At 39.0% G+C, this 20,027-nt stretch overlaps 1 protein-coding gene across 1 annotated transcript; it reads right to left on the bottom strand.

The window, feature by feature from the left end:
- Positions 1-812: 812 nt before the first annotated feature.
- Positions 813-8,201, bottom strand: LOC132427998 (putative dimethylaniline monooxygenase [N-oxide-forming] 6). The gene is given in 4 exon segments (XM_060015564.1): positions 813-1,155; positions 2,257-2,329; positions 4,309-4,664; positions 8,005-8,201. Coding segments are annotated over 4 exon segments (969 nt in total).
- Between the last annotated feature and the right edge of the window lie 11,826 nt (positions 8,202-20,027).

The following is a 20,027-nucleotide window of genomic DNA, read 5'->3' as shown; positions in this document are numbered from 1 at the left end:
GTCAGCAAACTAGGAATAGAAGGAATGTTATTCAACTTAATGAAGGGAATTTATGAAAAATCTAGAGCTAATAACATACTTAATGGTAAAAGACTGAATGCCTTAATCCTAAGGTCAGGAAGGGATGTCTGATCTCCCCATTTCTATCCAAAATACTGGAGTTTCTAGCCAGTGCAATAAGGCAAGAAAAAGAAATATCATACATTCAAATTTAATGGGAGAAGTAAACTGTATTTTCAGACAACATGATTGTCTATATAGAAAATATGGAATCTACATAAAGTTCCTAGAACAAATAAGTGCACTTGTTAGCAATAAACAATAAGAAATTAAACAAAATTAAACTACTCTTTATAATATTCAAAAATATGTAATACTTAGGACAAATCTGACATAAGATGGGTAAGACACTAAAAACTACAAAACACTACTGAGAGAAAGGAGATCGAAATAAATGGAGAACTATACTGTGTCATGGGTTAGAAGACTCAACATTGTTGTGATGTAAATTCTCCCCATGACAAAACACACGTTAAAAAGTTGATTAAACTTTGTTCAGCCAGCAAATCTGTGCTCACTCCCATTTATCGCCCCATCTTTTACCTTATCTTGAGTATCTCCAAACTTGCCAATTTAGATTCTTATCTAAAGAGAGATGCTATTATCCATTTTATTTAGACTTTAGTCAAATGGGCTAGGATTCATTTTAAGTCTGCAGGAAGGGAAAGAGCAGCTATGAAATTTAATATCTGTATATGCATATTTGCAATTGAACTTCTGGGCTGAACTCTGAAACCCAAAGAACTTTCCCATTAATAAAATGCAAGTAAAACAGCCAAACGAAGCACTGGGAATAAAAGTGTTTTAAGCAAATTGTAAAACGGTTGGGGTCTCTTAGATTCACTGACAGCTCTTGTTCTGGTTGGCTTTACTGTCCTGTCCCATTGGGTCAGGATGGCATTTCTGGCTCCATCCCACTTTCCTGGTCCCATCAGTCGAAGCTGGTATGGGCTACAAGGACGAAAGTGCACCTCCAGGGCCAGCTGGGGATCAGTCAGGAAGAGCCATGGTATGTTAGGCTTGGCCCCTATGAAGGAGCCCAACTCATCCATGTATGTGATGTAATCTGTCTACAAAGTCTGGCTCTGGCCAAACCTGGGGAAAGAAAAGAACACATTGGAATGAGTGCCACAGTTGTAAACAGAAGCACAAATTTCTTACTTTTTACTCTCAGAAAAGTAACATTTTAGTCAGCACCTCCAGTAATACCCCCACTCCTCCCTTTTTCCACAACATAGAATTTATCATTTGTTCTTTGACTGTAAGTGAGCTTTTTTTTTCCCTCTCCTTCCTAACCTCTATTCAAGTGTGATGTCATTTTGGACTTCTGTCTCTAGCCATGAAGCCTGGAGTGAACTGACCCTAGGGTCTCAAGGTGACTGATTAACTTAGTTTACTCTTTGATACATGATTATTCTTTATATGACATTGCTTAGGATCTCCCCTAATGTTAGATTTTTATATCAATGTGTTTAAAATTGGGTTTATGTATAGTTTTAATACTGTTGCAATTTACTAATATAAATTGTTTCATACGTTTAGTTGGAGTGTGATCTCATTTGCTTTTAGAAACCCTTATTTAAGCAATAAGATTGACATTGAGGCTGCTCTTTGTCCTCCTCATTATTCCTATTGGCCTCTAACATAAAGGGTAATAAGTAGAAAATACAAGGGCAGGTGAACTCAATTTAATTCTTCATTTGGTTTTCTTGTTACATCACTGCCACTGCTCAGCTTCCAGCTAGCTAGTTTGCTGACAGACGCATGGCTGGTGGGAAAGGAGCTGTTGGGGAAAGAGTCAGTCATTTCTCATCCTCAGCACTGTTGGCATTTTGAGATGGATAATTCTTTGTTTAGGTGGACTGTTCTCTGCACTGTAGGATATTTAGCAGCATCCCTGGTTTCGACCCATTAGATGCTAGTAGCATGCCCTCTTCACTTGCAATGACCAAAAATGTTGCCAGATTTTGCCAAATATCCCCTGGGGGACAAAATCACCCATCTGAGAACCTGTGCTCTAGAGTTACACAGGAGAAGTGCAATGACAATTATTTGCCCATCGAATACTGCTTGATTATAGCAAGTGTTTAAAAAATGTGAACTTTGACTAGTGACAAGATTATAGAATCTATTAATGTTTTCCTACACATATAGGCAAATTTTAGGATTTGTTTATTAGCAAGTACCATCTCTTACCATTTGAGTTTCTTCCCCATTTTCTCATTAATATCATCCATCATTTCATTTGTAGTTGGCAGGGTGCATGAGTCTAAAAAACAAATGAAGACAGAAATATTGAAAAAGACAAAGAAATCAGAAATATGTAATTATACATGATTAATTTCATTCAGTGTTTATGAACTATGTTCCTAAAAGATTTTGTATCAAGAGGAGCTTTCTTTAGTATGTTTAGCAGAATAACAATTCACGGAAACAAAGATCTGAGAAGCCAATGAACCTGCTCTGGGAATGGCAAAGCTGGCCTACAATGAAATAGTGACAGTGGAAAAATTTTTAGCTTCAAGTCATCCTATCTTACATTTCTGATGACATTATGGAGGGTCAATCCTCAACATGCCTCATGCATATAATACCTTATCAGTTTCATCATTTCTTTCTGCATCCTCTTACTAAGAATTCTCTCAAGAAATAGTCTGGTAAAATAATTCAATCTAAGGTCTATGGCAATTAAAATTGGACAATGGAAGGAAACCTGGGTTTTGCAGCATCAGCCTGCAGCCAAGGAAGATGTTTTAAGGGGCAGCAGAAAATTTTTATTTTTTTAATAAATTTCACTATATTAGTGGAGGCCTCTTTTAATTGCTAACTGTAGCTCATTTGCCTTTGTAATAATGGCAGGAGAAGTTATGGCATTCCCATGAATACTTCCCAGTCATTATTAGCATCTCACCTCAGCCTGCTGGTATCCTGTGGTCAGATACTTGCTGTGCCCCTGCTAGAAAGTAAGGGACCAGAATTTTGGTCATTTTGTTTGATGTTGTATCTTGAGTGCCAAGACAGAACCTGGCACATAGCAGGTGCTCAATAAATATTGGCTGGATGAGTAAATGATGCCCATTGTTTTATGTAAATTTCTTGGGTTTATGAACTATGTCTGATTTTTCCATAAAACCTCAGATGCTTGGCACTGTTTTGCTTTTCAAGAGAAAAAGACAATAGAATCATTTTATAAGTGAGCACCCTTACAAAAGATTTCATAATGGGTTTTTTATTTATTTATTTATTTTTTAACATCTTTATTGGGGTATAATTACTTTACAATGGTGTGTTAGTTTCTGCTCTACAACAAAGCATAATGGGTTTTTTAAAATAACAATCTTTCATGGTACATTTGAAATAGAAGCTTACTTATGCACAACATTTTAAGAAAACATACACATATACTCTATGATTTTAACTTTTTCTTCATTACTTGTAGTCTAAGTTTTTATGGACGGTATGTTAGGTAAGGTACACCTATATTGGCCAAGATTCTCAAACCCTTGAGTAAAAGGATACTTTCAATAATAGTGGTGATCAATATGATTGGAGTAAATTAAATTGATATTTGAGATATTGCCTTTCTCCTCATATCCTTGATTTGCCCACACAAACATACTTGTAGTCCCTAAAACCCATGGGGTCCAGGGGGAGGAAGGGGGAGAAGGTTATCAACAGAGTAGAAGTGGCCCAACACTGTTATTCTGACACAGTTGACATCGGTAATGCCTCCAGCATGTCCTGACACCCACCAGGGTCCTTTCAACCTTTGCAATGTACCTTGACATTGCAGTGATCCACTGCTGTCCTTCTCTTGCTTTTATAGCCTTGCAAAGTCCTACCAATTCCCCTATGAAAAGTCTAAGCTCTTTAACACAGGTTATAAGGCCCTCCATGCTCTGATTCCTTCCTCTGTTTCTTGCTGCTGCCTGCCTCTGCTTTATATTTCCTTACACCAAAATATTTCTGGTTCCTCACACACTCCATGCTGTACTTTACCTTTATATCTTTCCTCATGCTGTTCCGTTTTTGTGGAATAACTCACTACCCAACTCCCCTCACCAGAACACTGTAGAACTTTCCCTATTGCAGCATTCCCCTCACCTTATTTTAAGCTCTGTGAGGTCAAGCATCATGTCTATCTTATTCCCTTTATATCCCTAGCACCTAGCACAGTGCTTGGTGTATAGTATGTGCTCAGTAAATATTTGTTGACTAAATGAATGAAAGACAGAATGGTCCACTTACTTGCAAACACTTTAACTGTCCAGTGGGTCTGCAGGTCAGCTGTAGGGATGGCAGACCCAAGGGACCGGACAAGGTCAATCACAGCCAAGGTTGGCTTCTCCTTCAGCAAGGGGAAGATGCCTTTAAACAAGGTGACCTCATTGTTTCTGCTTTTGATGATGGAGTCATCAAGGAAGGGGTAGGCATACCCATAACCTGTTGCAAAGATGACAACGTCAATGCCCTCAAACATTGTCCCATCCTCAAACATGGCTGAGGTCTCTGTGAACTCCTTCACACTGGGCTTGATGGACACAGTGCCACATAGCATGTGGGATGGTGGTTCGTCATTGAACACAGGCTCTTTCCTCCGGGTGCTATGGAGAAACAAGAGAAAAAGGCCCTTGCTCTAAAGTACCTCATTTCCAAAAAATATTTGCAACAGTCCATAGCACTGAACAGATTTCAGGGTAAGCAGTTAATCGTCACCATGAAGACAACTAAACTTTCTTCTTTTGGGAAAGTCCTTTCCTGTTGCTAGTAACAATCCTTAGGAATATCTGTCTGACATACAGATGGCGAACAAGCACATGAAAAGATGTTCAGCATTGCTAATTATTAGAGAAATGCAAATCAAAACTACAGTGAGGTACCCCCTCATACCAGTCAGAATGGCCATCATCAAAAAGTCTACAAATAATAATTTGGGACTAACAGATACACATTACTATATATAAAATAGATAAACAATAAAGACCTACTGTGTAGCACAGGGAACTATATTCAGTATTTTGTAATAACCTATAATATAAAAGAATCTGAAAAAGAATATGTATATATTTAACTGAATCACTTTGCTGTATACCTGAAACATTGTAAATCAACTATACTTCAATAAAAAATTCTATAAATAGTAAATGCTGGAGAGGGTGTGGAGAAAAGGGAATCCTTCTATACTGTTGCTGGGAGTATAAATTGGTACAGCCACTCTGGAAAACAGTATGGAGTTTCCTTAAAAAACTAAAAACAGAGTTACCATATGATCCAGCAATCCCACTCCTGGGCATATATCCAGAAAAGATGAAAATGCTAATTTGAAAAGATACATGCACCCCAGTGTTCATTGTAGTGCTATTTACAATAGCCAAGACATGGACACAGTCTAAATGTCCATCGACAGATGAATGGATAAAGAAGGTTTGGTATGTATATACAATGGAATATTAGCCATAAAAAGAAATGAAATTGAGTTATTTGTAGTGAGGTGGATGGACCTAGAGTCTGTCATAGAGAGCAAAGTAAGTCAGAAAGAGGAAAACAAATACGGTATGCTAACGCACATATATGGAATCTAAAAAAAAAAAAAAATTCTTAAGAACCTAGGGGCAGGACAGGAATACAGTCGCAGATGTAGAGAATAGACTTGAGAACACAGGGAGGGGGAAGGGTAAGCTGGGATGAAGTGAAAGAGTGGCATGGACAAATGTACAATAGATAGCTAGTGGGAAGCAGCTGCATAGCACAGGGAGATCAGCTTGGTGCTTTGTGACCACCTAGAGGGGTGGGATAGGGAGGGTGGGACGGAGGGGATATGGGGATATATGTATATGTATAGCTGATTCACTTTGTGATACAGCAGAAACTAACACACCACTGTAAAGCAATTATACTCCAATAAAGATGCTAAAAAGAACCCCAAAACCTCTGTGTAACTGAAAAGTGGTTTCTTTTGAGGAGCAGTTGAAGTCTAACTTCAAAATAAACATTTCCTCTCTGTTTCAAGAACAGGATAAAAATTCACACAATGTGCTGCCTTGAAAGTACATCTAAAAGCTGGCAGCCTCTCTTTCCCCATATTCTGAAGGAACTTTCATGAAATGAAGGAAAAGTATGGAATGTTATATTGCTCCTGGATTCAAGACATCTATTTCCCTCCAGCCCAACAACCCCAAATGAAAGGATTGTGTCTCTGATGGGCTGCCTCAGGCCTCACTGTTTCCTCTTACATGACAAAAGCATCCTCTACTTATGGTTGCTGTATTTCTCATAATGGCGAAGCTCAGAGATTTAAAATTTTTTAAAACCTCACTTGGAAATTTCTGCTAAGGTCAGAAAAAGGGTGAAGGCTCACGCTTGGAAGGTTCTCATGTTTGAGTCTGTACCGTTCACGCGTAGCTGGTAACTTCTGTTGATGGTTGTGAGAAGGAGCTTTCTCAGCTGCCCACTGAAAGGAGGGCTGAGCTGCAGGTTGCAGACTGGTTAAAAAACATGGAAGATTCTGCTCCGGGAAACAAAGGTGATAAGACCTCACAATATTTCCATCCTTAATGAATCCCTGCTCTTTGTTCCTGGACTCCAGCCAATTGTAACATGAGGAGAGAAGAGTACGTGCCCTACAGCTCCTTGGAATTTTCCCTAAAAGGATGTTCTCCAAACAAAGGAAAACAGAAGTATTATATAACAACAGACAATTGCTCCAGAGAGCTCACATTTTCATTATTTCAATATGTGGGTGGTTTGAGCCAGTAAGGAGGAAATTAAGCTCAGACTCTGCCTCTGGATGAGAGAGCTTGTCCTAGACCTAGATGCCAAGCAGCTCTGGGGCACATTATCACTGTCTGTCTTGGGTTATAACTGTGTCCATCTCCCATCATCCCCACTAGAACATAAGGCACTTGAGGGCAAGGTCAGAGGCTAATTCAAGACTATTGTGCATGCATTTTAGCAGTCTGCTGCCTTGGTGGTCTTTGATATTCCATCTCTGCTTATCAAGTCCTATTTTTGCTTGTCTAGATACACCCTCAATGTCCAGCTTAAAAGCTGTCTCCCTTCTCATGTCTTTGCTTGTCTTCCCTCCCACCAATTGGAAGTCATTCCACCAAGCTCTAATTGTCTTTACTGCCCTAATCATACTCTGTCCTATTCATTTATATTATGATTATTCTAATACTTCTTTTCTCTCTGCTAATACTTCTCTCTCTAATACTTCTTTTTTCTCTTTTCTCTCTCTTAGAATACTGTCTGCCTGCTGTACTTCTTATATGTAGCTATGCCTAACATAGTACCCGATGCATAATGAACTCAAATATTTATTTTCTGAAAGAATAAATGAATGAATGAGTGAAACAAAAGTTCAGATAGTTCTGGTTCTATTATTTTCCCCTTTGCAATCCAAGTGATACTGACCTATTGTACATGGCTTGTTGAGCAACCTCTTATTACAGCAACAATAAAATCTTCAGAGGTCATGAGGTCCTATATTGGAGTACATTAAACCTAAGACATGCTCACATTCAGCGTGCTAGTATTTAAACTCCATTTGGTTTTCATTTTACAGAAAAAGCACACTGTGAAGAGTTCAGAATTATCAGGTTTCTCTCTTCTGGATTACCTTCTGCCTAACAGGACTTGCAAGATGAAAGCTTATGTAACACATTTTTCAAAAATTCCTCTCTGATCATGCAGCGTACCAAGCAACTTTTCTTAGAAAATAAGGAAGGGGTGGGGTGTATGGAGAGGGCTAAAGTTTAGAATATTTGTATATGTTTACATCCCCACAGGGTTTTTGAGTATAATTCTGCTTATGCACAGTGACTTTATGGAAAAGAGACATTCCCCTCTTGTGGATAACCCAGAGTCTGACTTTGCATCTTATTGATCTATCATCTAATGCTTCTTCAAATAAATGTTCTGATCTGGCTGCACTGGTTGACTCACAGATTCCTGGATACACCATGTCCGTTGCCTTCTTCTGTGCCTTTCATGGATTGCTGGTCACCCCTATCTAGAAGGGTGACCAGCAACCCCTTTTTCCCACCTGATACTGGCACACTGTTGTGTTCTGCACTGTTGAGAATGCCACTCTCTGGAGTTGTGTCACATAATGGTTCTCTACTTTTCTTGTCTGAGAACATCTTTCAAGTCTCAGCTAAGTGCTATCCCTGTAGGAAGTTTCTTTTGACTTGCTAATATTCTAGTAGTCCAGCCTCATCTAAATCTCAAGGCACTTGTTTATTTAGTTCACAGTCACCAAGGGCTATCTTGTTGTAAAGTTCTATAATCTTTCTTTTTTGGGGGGGGGGGTCATGAAACTAAATTTTTTTAGTTTTTTTTCGTTGTGGTTTCTGTATTTTATTCTATTTTATTTATTTATTTATTTTTTCTTCTTTTTATTGTGGTACGCGGGCCTCTCACTGTTGTGGCCTCTCCCGTTGTGGAGCCCAGGCTCTGGACGTGCAGGCTCAGCGGCCATGGCTCACGGGCCCAGCCGCTCCGCGGCATGTGGATCTTCCCGGACCAGGGCACAAACCCATGTCCCCTGCATCGGCAGGCGGACTCTCAACCACTGCACCAGCAGGGAAGCCCGAAGCTCATTGTCTCATGAGTGTTAATTCTTATCTCTGTTAGACAGATTTCATATTTCCTATCATGGACCATCATGTGTACTTTAAATTTTATTTTCCTCAACACCCAGTAGAGGGTTGGGTATTCAGTAGGAGATCTATAAGTAAATGTTGATTTAACTTGATGACCCCTTTCTAAGTGTGTTCTTATTAGTAACACAGAACAGTGATTAAATTCGTCTGCCAGAAGTATCATGGGATTTGGAACAGACTTCATCTCTTCCACAGGAATGCTTGGAGCCGTTCTTCTTTGGTTTTGAATGTAATATCCTATGCTTAACTTTTCAGACAAGTCTATGCCAGATGCGTTTGTTTGTTTGTTTTTTGTACTGGTTGCAAAATACATTCTCTCTATTTATTTTGTTATATGAAATTGGCTTCAGGATTTGGATCCACTTAAGTCCATGAGATTTTGGCGTACATCTCCCTTCTGATATGGTCAGGGGGAGAAGTGGGGGAATGCAGTGAATTAGAAGCTGAGAAGTTTCCTAAGTTTGAAATTAGGCCAATCACTCCACAAAGAAGACATTTTCTTTTATTTCCTCAAGTGACATACCGTTTAACCAAGGTGTTCCTATATTCGAAAGCCCCTAGTGTTATCCAAGCCTGATTTGCCTAGACTGATATTCAGTTCAGTTAAATTCATTTACTAACTTACTTAGTCTTTCATTAAAATATGTATACCTACTATGTGCCAGGTCCAGTTGTAGGCACTGGGGATTCAGCAGTGAGTAAACACAGCTAGTTATTGAGAAGTCACAGGGGATGTGGAGAGAAATGGTTATTGTTCCAACATTCACAGATCTCTAACATGTGTGTGTTTGTGTATGGAGGAGAAGGACGGTGGAGAGGGGAGAGATTAAGACAAGTGCAGGCATAACTCTAGTGCAGGGAAAAATATAAGTGACACCAAAAGGAAACCAAGTTACTATATGGATTCAAATGAGAGAGAACACACATTTATATAGGGGTAAATTAAGAGAGCCTTTATGAGGGAAGTGGTATTTGAGATGGGTTTAAAGAAGGCTGGCTGATTGATTATTATTTTCTCTTGACCTCAAACAGGTTCTTTTAAAAAAATTTTATTTTTTAAAATTTTTGTACAACTTTTAAATGTTACTTTCCATTTACAGTTATTAAAAAATATTGGCTATATTCCCCATGTTGTACAATACATCCTTGAGCCTATCTTACATGCAATAATCTGTACCTCTCACTCCCCCACCACTATATTGCCCCTCCCCCTCACTGGTAACCACTAGTTTATTCCCTATATCTGTGAGTCTGCTTCTTTTATGTTATATTCACTAGTAGTTATACTTTTTAGATTCCACATATAAGCGATATCGTACAGTAATTATCTTTCTCTGTATGACTTGTTTCACTTAGCATAATGTCCTCTATCCATGTTGCTGCAAATGGTAAAATTTTGTCCTTTTTTATGACTGAGTAGTATTCCATTATATATGTATCACAGCTTCTTTATCCATTCATCTGTTGATGGACATTTAGGTTGCTTCCATGTCTTGGCAATTGTAAATAATTTGGCTGTGAATATTGGGGTGCATGTATCTTTTTGAATTAGTGTTTTTGTTTTTTTGGGCTATATATCCAGGAGTGGAATTGCTAGGTCATATGGTAGTTCTATTTTTAGTTTTTTGAGAAGCCTCCATACTGTTTTTCACAGTGGTTGCAACAATGTACATTCCCACCAACAGTGTGTGAGGATTCCCTTTTCTCTGTATCCCCGTCAACATTTGCTATTTGTGTTCTTTTTGATGATAGCCATTCTGACAGATGTGAGGTGATATCTCATTGTGGTTTTGATTTGCATTTCCCTGATGATTAGCAATGTTGAGAATCTTTTCATGTGTCTGTTGGCCATCTGCATTTCCCCCTTGGAAAAATGTCTATTCAGTTCTTCTGCCCATTTTTTAATCAGGTTGTTTGTTTTTTTGATGTTGAGTTGTATGAACTGTTTATATATGTTGGCTATTAATCCCCTACTAGTCATATCATTTGCAAACATTTTTTCCCATTCAGTAGGTTGTCTTTTCCTCAAACCTGTTCTTTCATGCTCTGCTGTATGAAGCCAGGCCTGGGACTCTGCAAACATCATTCTCCTTTGCCAGCTGGCTCCTTGTTTGGGGGGGGGGGGTCTAGAACCTGGAAAAGAAGGGGCTTGCTCCTTTCTGTTTGCTTCCTGTTCCTGTCAGCACTGCTGCAGCATTATGTCTTCCCCCTGGCAGCAATGCTGGTGCCATAGCTAGGTCCGGGTTACAGTTGTTCTAACACTCCTAGAACCAATTTATTTATGCTGCTTCAAAGAGACCAACACCAGCCAGCTGGCAGCCTCCTCAGAGGTACCATCTCAGCTCTGCAAGTTCCCTCTAAGCTTCTCAATTCCAATAATCCCAGCCTCTCCCCTTTGTCTCTTCAGGCCTGGAGGTGGTAGCTTCTTCGGCAGTTGCTACCTCTATGATATTCTGTGTTCTCTTTTTGTCCTTTAGGGTTTCTGATACCTCACCAACATTTTTTTTTTTTTTTTTTTTTTGCGGTACGCGGGCCTCTCACTGTTGTGGCCTCTCCCGTTTGCGGAGCACAGGCTCCGGACGCGCAGGCCCAGCGGCCATGGCTCACGGGCCCAGCTGCTCCGCGGCATGTGGGATCTTCCCGGACTGGGACACGAACCCGCATCCCCTGCATCGGCAGGCGGACTCTCAACCACTGCACCGCCAGGGAAGCCCTCACCAACAATTTTTAATGTTATATTCTTTATGTTAAAATAAGTGGTGATGTTTCTATTTTCTGACTGGATACTGACTGATACAAAAGTTGGTGCCAGGAATGGTCCAAGGAAATGGACACTCAAAAATGAGATTTGGGAGTTGGTTTGGTCATCTCCCTGAACTTGAATGCAGTGCTGAGCCCCTTGACAATTGTGAATTGGGATGCAGTGATCCATGGAAAATGGTGGTATCACAACTAACCATATTATCACCTATGTTTGATTGTGGGGAAGTACATACTAAAGCAAGTGCCTTGGAGGAACAAGTGGCTGTGGCACTTACCTGTGTGGCAACAAAGATGACTGAAAGGTCACGGGGAGGGATGGCTACTCTGAGCACACTGAAGTGCTTAAGAAAGAAAATGACAGGCTCCGGTCTTTAGACTCTCAGCTCAATGCATGGTCAGAGAGGCAGAGCTTCTGTGGTGACCCTAAAAGGATCTCTTATTCTTCGGGGCTAACTTTGTTGAAATTCAGAACAAATTTAACTTTTGCAGCCTTCAGAATTATAACATAAGTGGAATCCCCAGCCTCATCAAGTCTTTCAATAAACCTGAGAATCTTGAACTTTTGAGTCACTCTAAGCCTCTCTTATGGTGGAAGCAGCCTACCTCCCATATATGAGGATGCTTAAAGATGCTGTAATAACTTTGCAACAGGATGACTATTCTCTATTCTCTACCCCAATCTACCCTTTCTTTGTTGCCATTAGACACATAATCAGAGTTAACCTCAACAGGTACAAAGTCTGACCCAGGAGGAAAGAGTTTAGATCTAAGACGGGTTTGAAAGATGCTTAGACTCCAAGCAGGAAAATAACTATAGCTATAGGCATCAAGATGGATCTATTCAGAGATCAAACTGTAAATAATCTAGTTAATTTGGAACGTGGTTGCAAGTAAGACTAAGAAAGCAGGTTGAGCTATATTGGGAGGCACCCTGCATGTGATTAAAATGGAGGAAGGAAGAAGTGGTGAAGGATTTTGAGTAGGAGTAATGTGTTTAGGGGCTCATCCCAGAAAGGTAACCTGGCAGTGGTGTACAGGGTATATACTGTGACAGGGAAACTAGTCTAGCTGGCCAGTTAGAGGTCCATTTCAATAGTTTAGGAAATAACAGTAGTTGGATCTAGCTTGTTGGCAGTAGGAGTTAAAAGGTGAGGAGAGGAATGCAAAATGGTGTACCTACTTTGGAAGACAATTTGGCAGTTTCTGCCAAAGCTAAACATACTTAACATACGATCCAGCAGTCGTGCTTCTTGGTATTTACCCAAAGGAATTGAAAACTTACGTCCACACATAAACATGCAAATGGATGTTTATAGCAGCTTTATTCATAATTGCCCCAATTTGGAGGCAACCAAGATGTTCTTCAGTAGGTGAATGTGTAAATAAACAATGGTACATCCAGATAATGGAATATTATTCAGTGCTCAAAAGAAATGAGCTGTCAAGCTATGAAAAGACGTGGAGGAATCTTAATGAAAGAAGCCAGTCCGAAAAGGTTCCATACTATAAGATTCCAACTGTATGACACTCTGGAAAAGGCAAAACTATGTAGACAGTAAAAAGATCAGTGGTTGCTAAGGGTTACAGGAAGAGTGGGAGGAATAGGCAGAGCACAGAGGAATTTTAGGGCAGTGAAACTATTCTGTATGATACTATAATGGTGGATACAAGTCATTATACATTTGCCCAAACTCACAGAATGTACAATACCAAGAATTAACCATAATGTAAATTATGGATCTTGGGTGATGATATGTCAGTGTAGGTCCATCGATTGTAATAAATGTACCACTCTGGTCAGGGATGTTGATAATGGGAAGGTTATGCATGTGTGGGGATAGGGAATATATCGGAAATTTCTGTGCATTTTTCTCCATTTTGCTGTGAGCCTACAAGTGCTCCACAATAAAGATACAATTAAAAAGGTGGGGGCAGGTAAAAGACACATAGAAGGTGGACTTTATAAGATCTATTCTTACACTGCAGATGGGGATTCTAGGAAGAAGAGGAAAATGAGGTGAAATTTTGAGTCTATGTAACTGGTGGCGTGAATGTGAGTCCGCGCAAGGTGAGGGGGAGGGGCGAATATAAGAGAGGGAGTAAATGAGAAAATGAGTAGGTAAAGGCAAACGTGGGGTGGGAATAAGCAGTGAAGATGCCCAAAAAGGTGCATTCTGTTGAGTCAGACTGTGATTCTACTGGGAGAAAATAGATGTATTTGCAGCTGAGTTTCCACACTGGAATGAATCTCCACAGAGATATTACTGGGGAAACTGGGACTTTAGAGTACCAAAGAATTGACTAGAAATCCATCAGGTCTTGGGCGGATATGCTTGAAGAATATAGTTGCAGTAGCTAAGAAAAAGACACACCTAGGATTCAAATGGGGTTGGGGTTGGTAACCACCAACCTTCCATAATTTGGGGGTCACTTTGGTCTGAAGCTAGAGGACTGGACTAGATGACATTTTAGGCCTTTATTCTCTATTTTCTATTATTCTACGACATGAAATTTTTTTTGGATTTCTTCCTAGTCTTATTGGGATATAATTGACATACAGTACTATATAAGTTTAAGATGTACAGCATAATGATTTGACTTACAAATATTGTGAAATGATTATCACAATAAGTTTAGTTAACATCCATCATCTCATATAGATACAAGATATTTTATTTTTATTTGTATATTTGTTTATTGACTGTTTTCCTCCAGTAGAATGTAATCTTCTTAAGAGTAGAGATAATTTCTATCTAATTTACTGTTGAGTCCCCAGGGCTTAGTATAGCCCTTGCACATTATAAGTACTCAATAATCATTGGTGGAAAGCATAAATTCTATTTGTTCCTTACTATTATCATTTTTATTAAAACCTTTGGACTAGAAAATATAATTATTTTGGAGTTGAAAACACTGGCATTGGAATACTATTTACAGTAGAGTAACAGTCTGAGAAATAAGCAGATTATTTTGCTTCCACTATTAGTTGGGGCAACTAGTAGTATTAGTTTTAGTATTAGTTGCAACTAATAGTATTTAGTGTTCTTCCAGAAGACTACTGATTAAGAAGAGGTTGGGGATGGGCTTCCCTGGTGGTGCAGTGGTTGAGAATCTGCCTGCCAATGCAGTGGACACGGATTCAAGCCCTGGTCTGGGAAGATCCCACATGCCGCAGAGCAACTAAGCCTGTGTGCCACAACTACTGAGCCTGTGCTCTAAAGCCCGTGCACCTAGAGCTTGTGTTCCGCAACAAGAGAAGCCACCACAATGAGAGGCTCGTGCACCGCAACGAAAAGTAGACCCCACTCGCCACAACTAGAGAAAGCCTGCACGCAGCAATGAAGACCCAACACAGCCAAAAATAAATAAATAAAATAAATAAATTAAAAAAAAGAGGAGAGGTTGGCAGAACCACATAAAACACTGGACAGGATTAGTGTTGGAAGGATGTAAGTGACACAGTGAAGTTTAGATAAGAGTTTACCATTATCTTGCTGGAAAAATTTCAAGTTATAATTTTCTTATTTGAAGTCTCTGGGTCTGGGTCAGCCTTTCCTCAATTTACATAAGCTTAGGAAAAGAGGATTAATAATTGCCAGTTGCGCCTTTACACAGAGGCACCTGTTTACCTACACAGAGAATTTTCAGTCTGTTGGTTTTGCTGCCCCCAATCCCTGGGCCAATTCACTTCCAAGGTGGAAGGTGCGCATGGCCACCTGCAGGGTCTAGAATGAGTCTTGGTTTACTAATATTGGTAAAGTCTTTACCTGGTCCCTCACCAAGACCTTCTGTAAATCCTGCAGGGCTGACACCTTCTGGCAGACACAAGAATGAACAGATCTCCAACTATAGGAAGCATAACTGATCAAGGACTCAAGCTGATCACTGCTTGCTGCCTTGGAACTGAGGCCATATTTATTGGGCTGCTCCCAGCCAATGACTGAGTGTGGCAGGAATACTCAGCAAGTCCATTCCTTGTAGACACAGGGCTCCTCTGATACCCAACTTTGAATCTGTAATTGTCCTATGGCCTGGCCTTGCCAAACTTTTCTTAGGCTAATCTACGGCCTAGGATGCTTCACCCAACCCTCTTCCCCTCTTTCCTTTGCTTGGCCCAGACTTGCTTCCCTGTGTGACAGCTCTCCCTGTCTTCCAGTTTCTTCCCTGTTATCTTTCACAGTTTTCTCTTGATAAAATCCGTGTTCATTTAGTCCTGTCTTGGCATATGCTTCTTGAGAACCCTGGAATAACATACTCTTTCTGTATGACTGGACTTTTTCTCTTTGTTTTTAAAATCAAAAGTGAAGCCCTATTCTGATCTCCAGGCCACTTTATTGGGCCTCTGATAGCCTGTCTGGTTCTTAGAAATATTCCCTCCTTTCCATTTAGGAGCTGGATCTTTTCATGTCATCTGCTTCTGGCTCAAGTCTTACTTGAATAGGTGGACACTATAGAATCACAGTGTCCTTTGGAACCATCTGTAAGACTTTGACTATTGCTACCACCTAGAAATTCACTGCCTTGTCTTCATTATTGCTATGACCAAGAAATCACCAACTTGTCCTCCTCTTGGATATCAACAGCTAGTTAAGGCAAGTTGGACTCTGGAATTTTTACCTCTGGCCACATATCTGTGGTGCTAGCCCTAGGATGAGCAGGTAAATTGCACAAGCCTGTAGCCTACATGATTTTGGGCTTTGTTGCCTTCCACACCAGCCTGCAGTTGAGGTCCTAGCGTCCCATACATCAAGAATTAAAGTACCACTCATCTAAATGAGGTGTTGAAATGTACACCCCAATAGAGGTGATATTTTCAGCTGGTTCCAGTAATCCTTAATGAGAGTGAATTACAGATTCTTTATTGAGATTACTGTGAAAGTAGGAGAAATATGAAGGCAGTGGGTATTTGAATAACATGGCAAATATTCCAAGGAGCACAAAAGCAGAAAGGAAAACCTGGTACTTCAAAGCAAACCTCATTGCCTCCACAGTTTTCCCCAATGTCAGGGAGTGCCTTGGACTTTCTCTCTTGAGTTGAAATCTCTATTTGCCAGATATCCACACAGTTACACCACAAGCAGGAGGCTATACATTTCCATGTGGGGTATAGTATTACAACTAATCCTTCTGGCAAGAAGAAATGGACAATTATTCTGACCAACTTGTGTTTCTAAGTTTGTAAGCTGTATATTTTCAGGCCTTCCTCCATAGCTAAGCCTGGTAGCTGAGACTTGTGAAAAGCAGTTGTGAATACAGTAGGTACAAAAAAGCCTATAAGAAAAGGTTTGAGCAATGTAGGTACCATCTCAAGATTAGAAAGGGTACTCAGAACTTTCTTTGTTAAATGGTGGTCTCTTAACCCAAGAAAACAGTCAACTGAGAACTGGGTTTCTAGATTCTAGTTGCTTTCCTCTTGTGCTTTGTCACAGGATTAACCTGCACCCTGCCAGGGGATTGGAAGACCCCTGGCTCTACCGCTACCTCTTTGCATGTTTATTTCCCCATCTGCAATATAGGCATGGAGAATGTCCTGGTAAGCTTACATGCTGTTCATGAAAAGAGGATGATAAAAGTAAATCTGAATGCACTTGGAGACCACTGTGATGCCCTAAAAATACAAGGTAATGCTATCTGGATAGGAATGGTAATAATAATGAACAAGGGCAACCATGTACCTCTGGAGTTTATGCAGCAAGTTGATTAGCCTCATGAATTAGTAACATGGGTTTCTTTCCATTAGTTGACTATTAACCCCCAAATAGTCAGCTTCAAAATAAATAATATCCTGGTTTGTTTTTAAGAATCTGATTCCTTTGTCCTTCAAGTATTCCCATTTGCTTCTATAAATGTGAATGTATCAAATACAGAGTACAAATTTGACTTAACCTGATCTATCACCTGGCCTATTTTAAACCTCTTTTCAAGAACAATAGATTGGATATTAGAAAGAATTGCTTAAAAAACATAATATTTCTTAATTTAATATTATTTAGTTTAACATTTAATATTGATATGATTTGTTATGATAGGTTAATTTTGATACTAGTCATCTTGATAAAAGGTAACTATAATACTTATTTAAGACCTATAAAAGTAAATTTTTATTGCACTACCCAAATGCCAATGGATGTATCATTTTATATAATGAATGTATCACAATTTGAGAGTAATGAACAATACTATTTATTTTACAGAATAAAAATGACTTTGAAGGGAACATGTTAAAGAATTTTACTGAATAAATATATATTAAGAATGTATTAAAATGCATGTTTTTATGAAGTGTAGTGAATACACATGCAAATGTATTTACTAATTTAATAAATATTTATAGAGTATCCACGAGTACCAGACACAGTGAAGGCACTGAGGATACAGTGGAGAATAAAACAGGCGGGATTTATGTTCATATTTTAGCTGGGAGTGAGAAAGAGGAAGATAGATAAGAAACAAGTAAAAAAAAAAATGAATAAGATGATTTCAGAAAAAAGAAGTGTCAAGGAGGAAATAAAACAGGATGGTTTGAAAGAGGGTTATGCTGATGTAAATTGGGTGGCCAGGAAAGGCGTTTTTTTTTTTTTTTCCTGAGATTGTCCTATGTCAATTGAGATCTGAATACCATAAGAAAATGTCAGTATGCAGAGATCTTGAGATAAAGCATTTCAAGCAGAGCGACAGCAAATGTAACTGTTCTCAGTTGGGAATGAATTTAGTCTGAAAGAAAGCCAGTCTGGCGGGAATACAGAAGGGTGGAAAAATGTATCAGATGGGGTTGAAGGTAGAGCAGGATCTTGTAGGTCATGATGGGACTTTAATTTTATTCTAATTGCAATGGCTCACCATTGTAGGGATTTAATCTTGGGGGTGACAAGATTCTATTTGTGTTTGAGAAAGATCACCTTTGCTGCTACATAGAAATTGAAATGTTAGGCAGCCCTAGCAAACTAATACCTGAGACAAAGAAAGGAATCAAGGATCATGCCTGGGTTTTTGGCTTGAGAAACTCAATATTTAGACATCTTATTACCAGGATGAGTAAGGCTGAGGAAGAAACAATTTGGGGTATACATGGGTGTGTTGTTGGTGGGGAAAATGAAGAGTGAAATTTAGTAGTTAAAACTACATGTTTGAGATGCCTATCCACATGCAAGAAAATATATCAAGTAGGCAGTGGTGTATGGAAACCTAGAAAATTTAGAAGTGGTTATACAAATGGTGCAAATAAAGGAATTTAGAACCATTCCTCATCACTTTTGGATGTCAACACAAAGAGCTTGTTATACAGAACTAATATCATTTATCAATGTTGGTAAGTTGGACTATGATTTGTATATTATTTGTACTGAAGGAAACTATGTGATGCATGATTTCTGGGTCTCAAAGATCAACAGATCTTGGACAGACACAATAAGGTCAGATGTCACCTTGAAATCCATTCCAAATTAGGAGCAGTTGTGACATTATGTACTGGATTAGATGTCATGAGATGTGGCTTTGGATTTGAACTGTGCCCTTTCTGGATGAGTGTGTAATCCTGGATTATAATCTCTAAGACTCAGATTTTTCAACCATTTTATAATGATTCTTATTAGGGGTGATTTCACTCCATTTAGGACATTTTTGAAATTTGCAGGGGCAGTTTCTGTTGTTGCATGATTGGGGAGTACTAGACATTAGATACCCTGTAAAGTCCTATACAATGATTTGTCCAATATTTCAAGCAACTTTTGAAACCCAGTGGTTGTGTATTTGTAGGTAAAAAACCCAAAGAGGTCCTAAACATTACAATGGGGCTACAGTGGTTAAGATATATTTTTTATATGTGTATGTAGGTTATATTGTCTATAAATTTCACTTCAGGACTGTAAATAGAGCATTGTAAAATACTTACTGTTAAAAGGGGGACATTGCATTGGATTGTGTTGAGGACTATTGACTTCTAAGATCTTGATCAGAAGGGCCATCAGAGAGACCACTTGGCCGAAGACTCATATTCATAAAGGACCTCACATTTATTCTTTTGATGTTGTCTCCAAATGAGATTCACAATGATAGAACTGAAAGACGTTTTCTATCTTAAAACATTGAATTTGCAGCTGTGTCTTAGGGTACAGCTAGGGTATTATGAATTCCTATTTTTGTAATAAAACCTATAACTAGCTTCTGAATATATATGTAATATTGTGTCATATCTTTTGCTTTAAAGTTTTAGTTCTATATAAACTTTTAAAATAAATTACAGTTTTTATAATATTTTTGACATTTCTTCATTTAAAAAATTGTTCTGATAGAAAAAAGTCTCAGGCTTCTCTTGACTTCTGAGAAGCCCTGGTGATAAGACCTGTGTTAAAGGGTTATTCTGAATATTAATTAAGCTTCAGTACTTTAATTAAACTCTAACATAGCAGATGCTAGCAATTTCTGAAAATCTTGGGCAACTGAGAACACAGAGGCTGGATTTCTACAAAAAATTAGAAGTTTTTGCTTGCTCAAGGCAAAGTTAGATTTTTTGTTTTTTTCAGTTCTCTGTTACATACCAGA

The sequence above is a fragment of the Delphinus delphis genome, chromosome 1 (genome assembly GCF_949987515.2).
Source record: "Delphinus delphis chromosome 1, mDelDel1.2, whole genome shotgun sequence".
Taxonomy (NCBI): Eukaryota; Metazoa; Chordata; class Mammalia; order Artiodactyla; family Delphinidae; genus Delphinus; species Delphinus delphis.
This window is presented reverse-complemented; position numbering and strand designations above follow the sequence as displayed.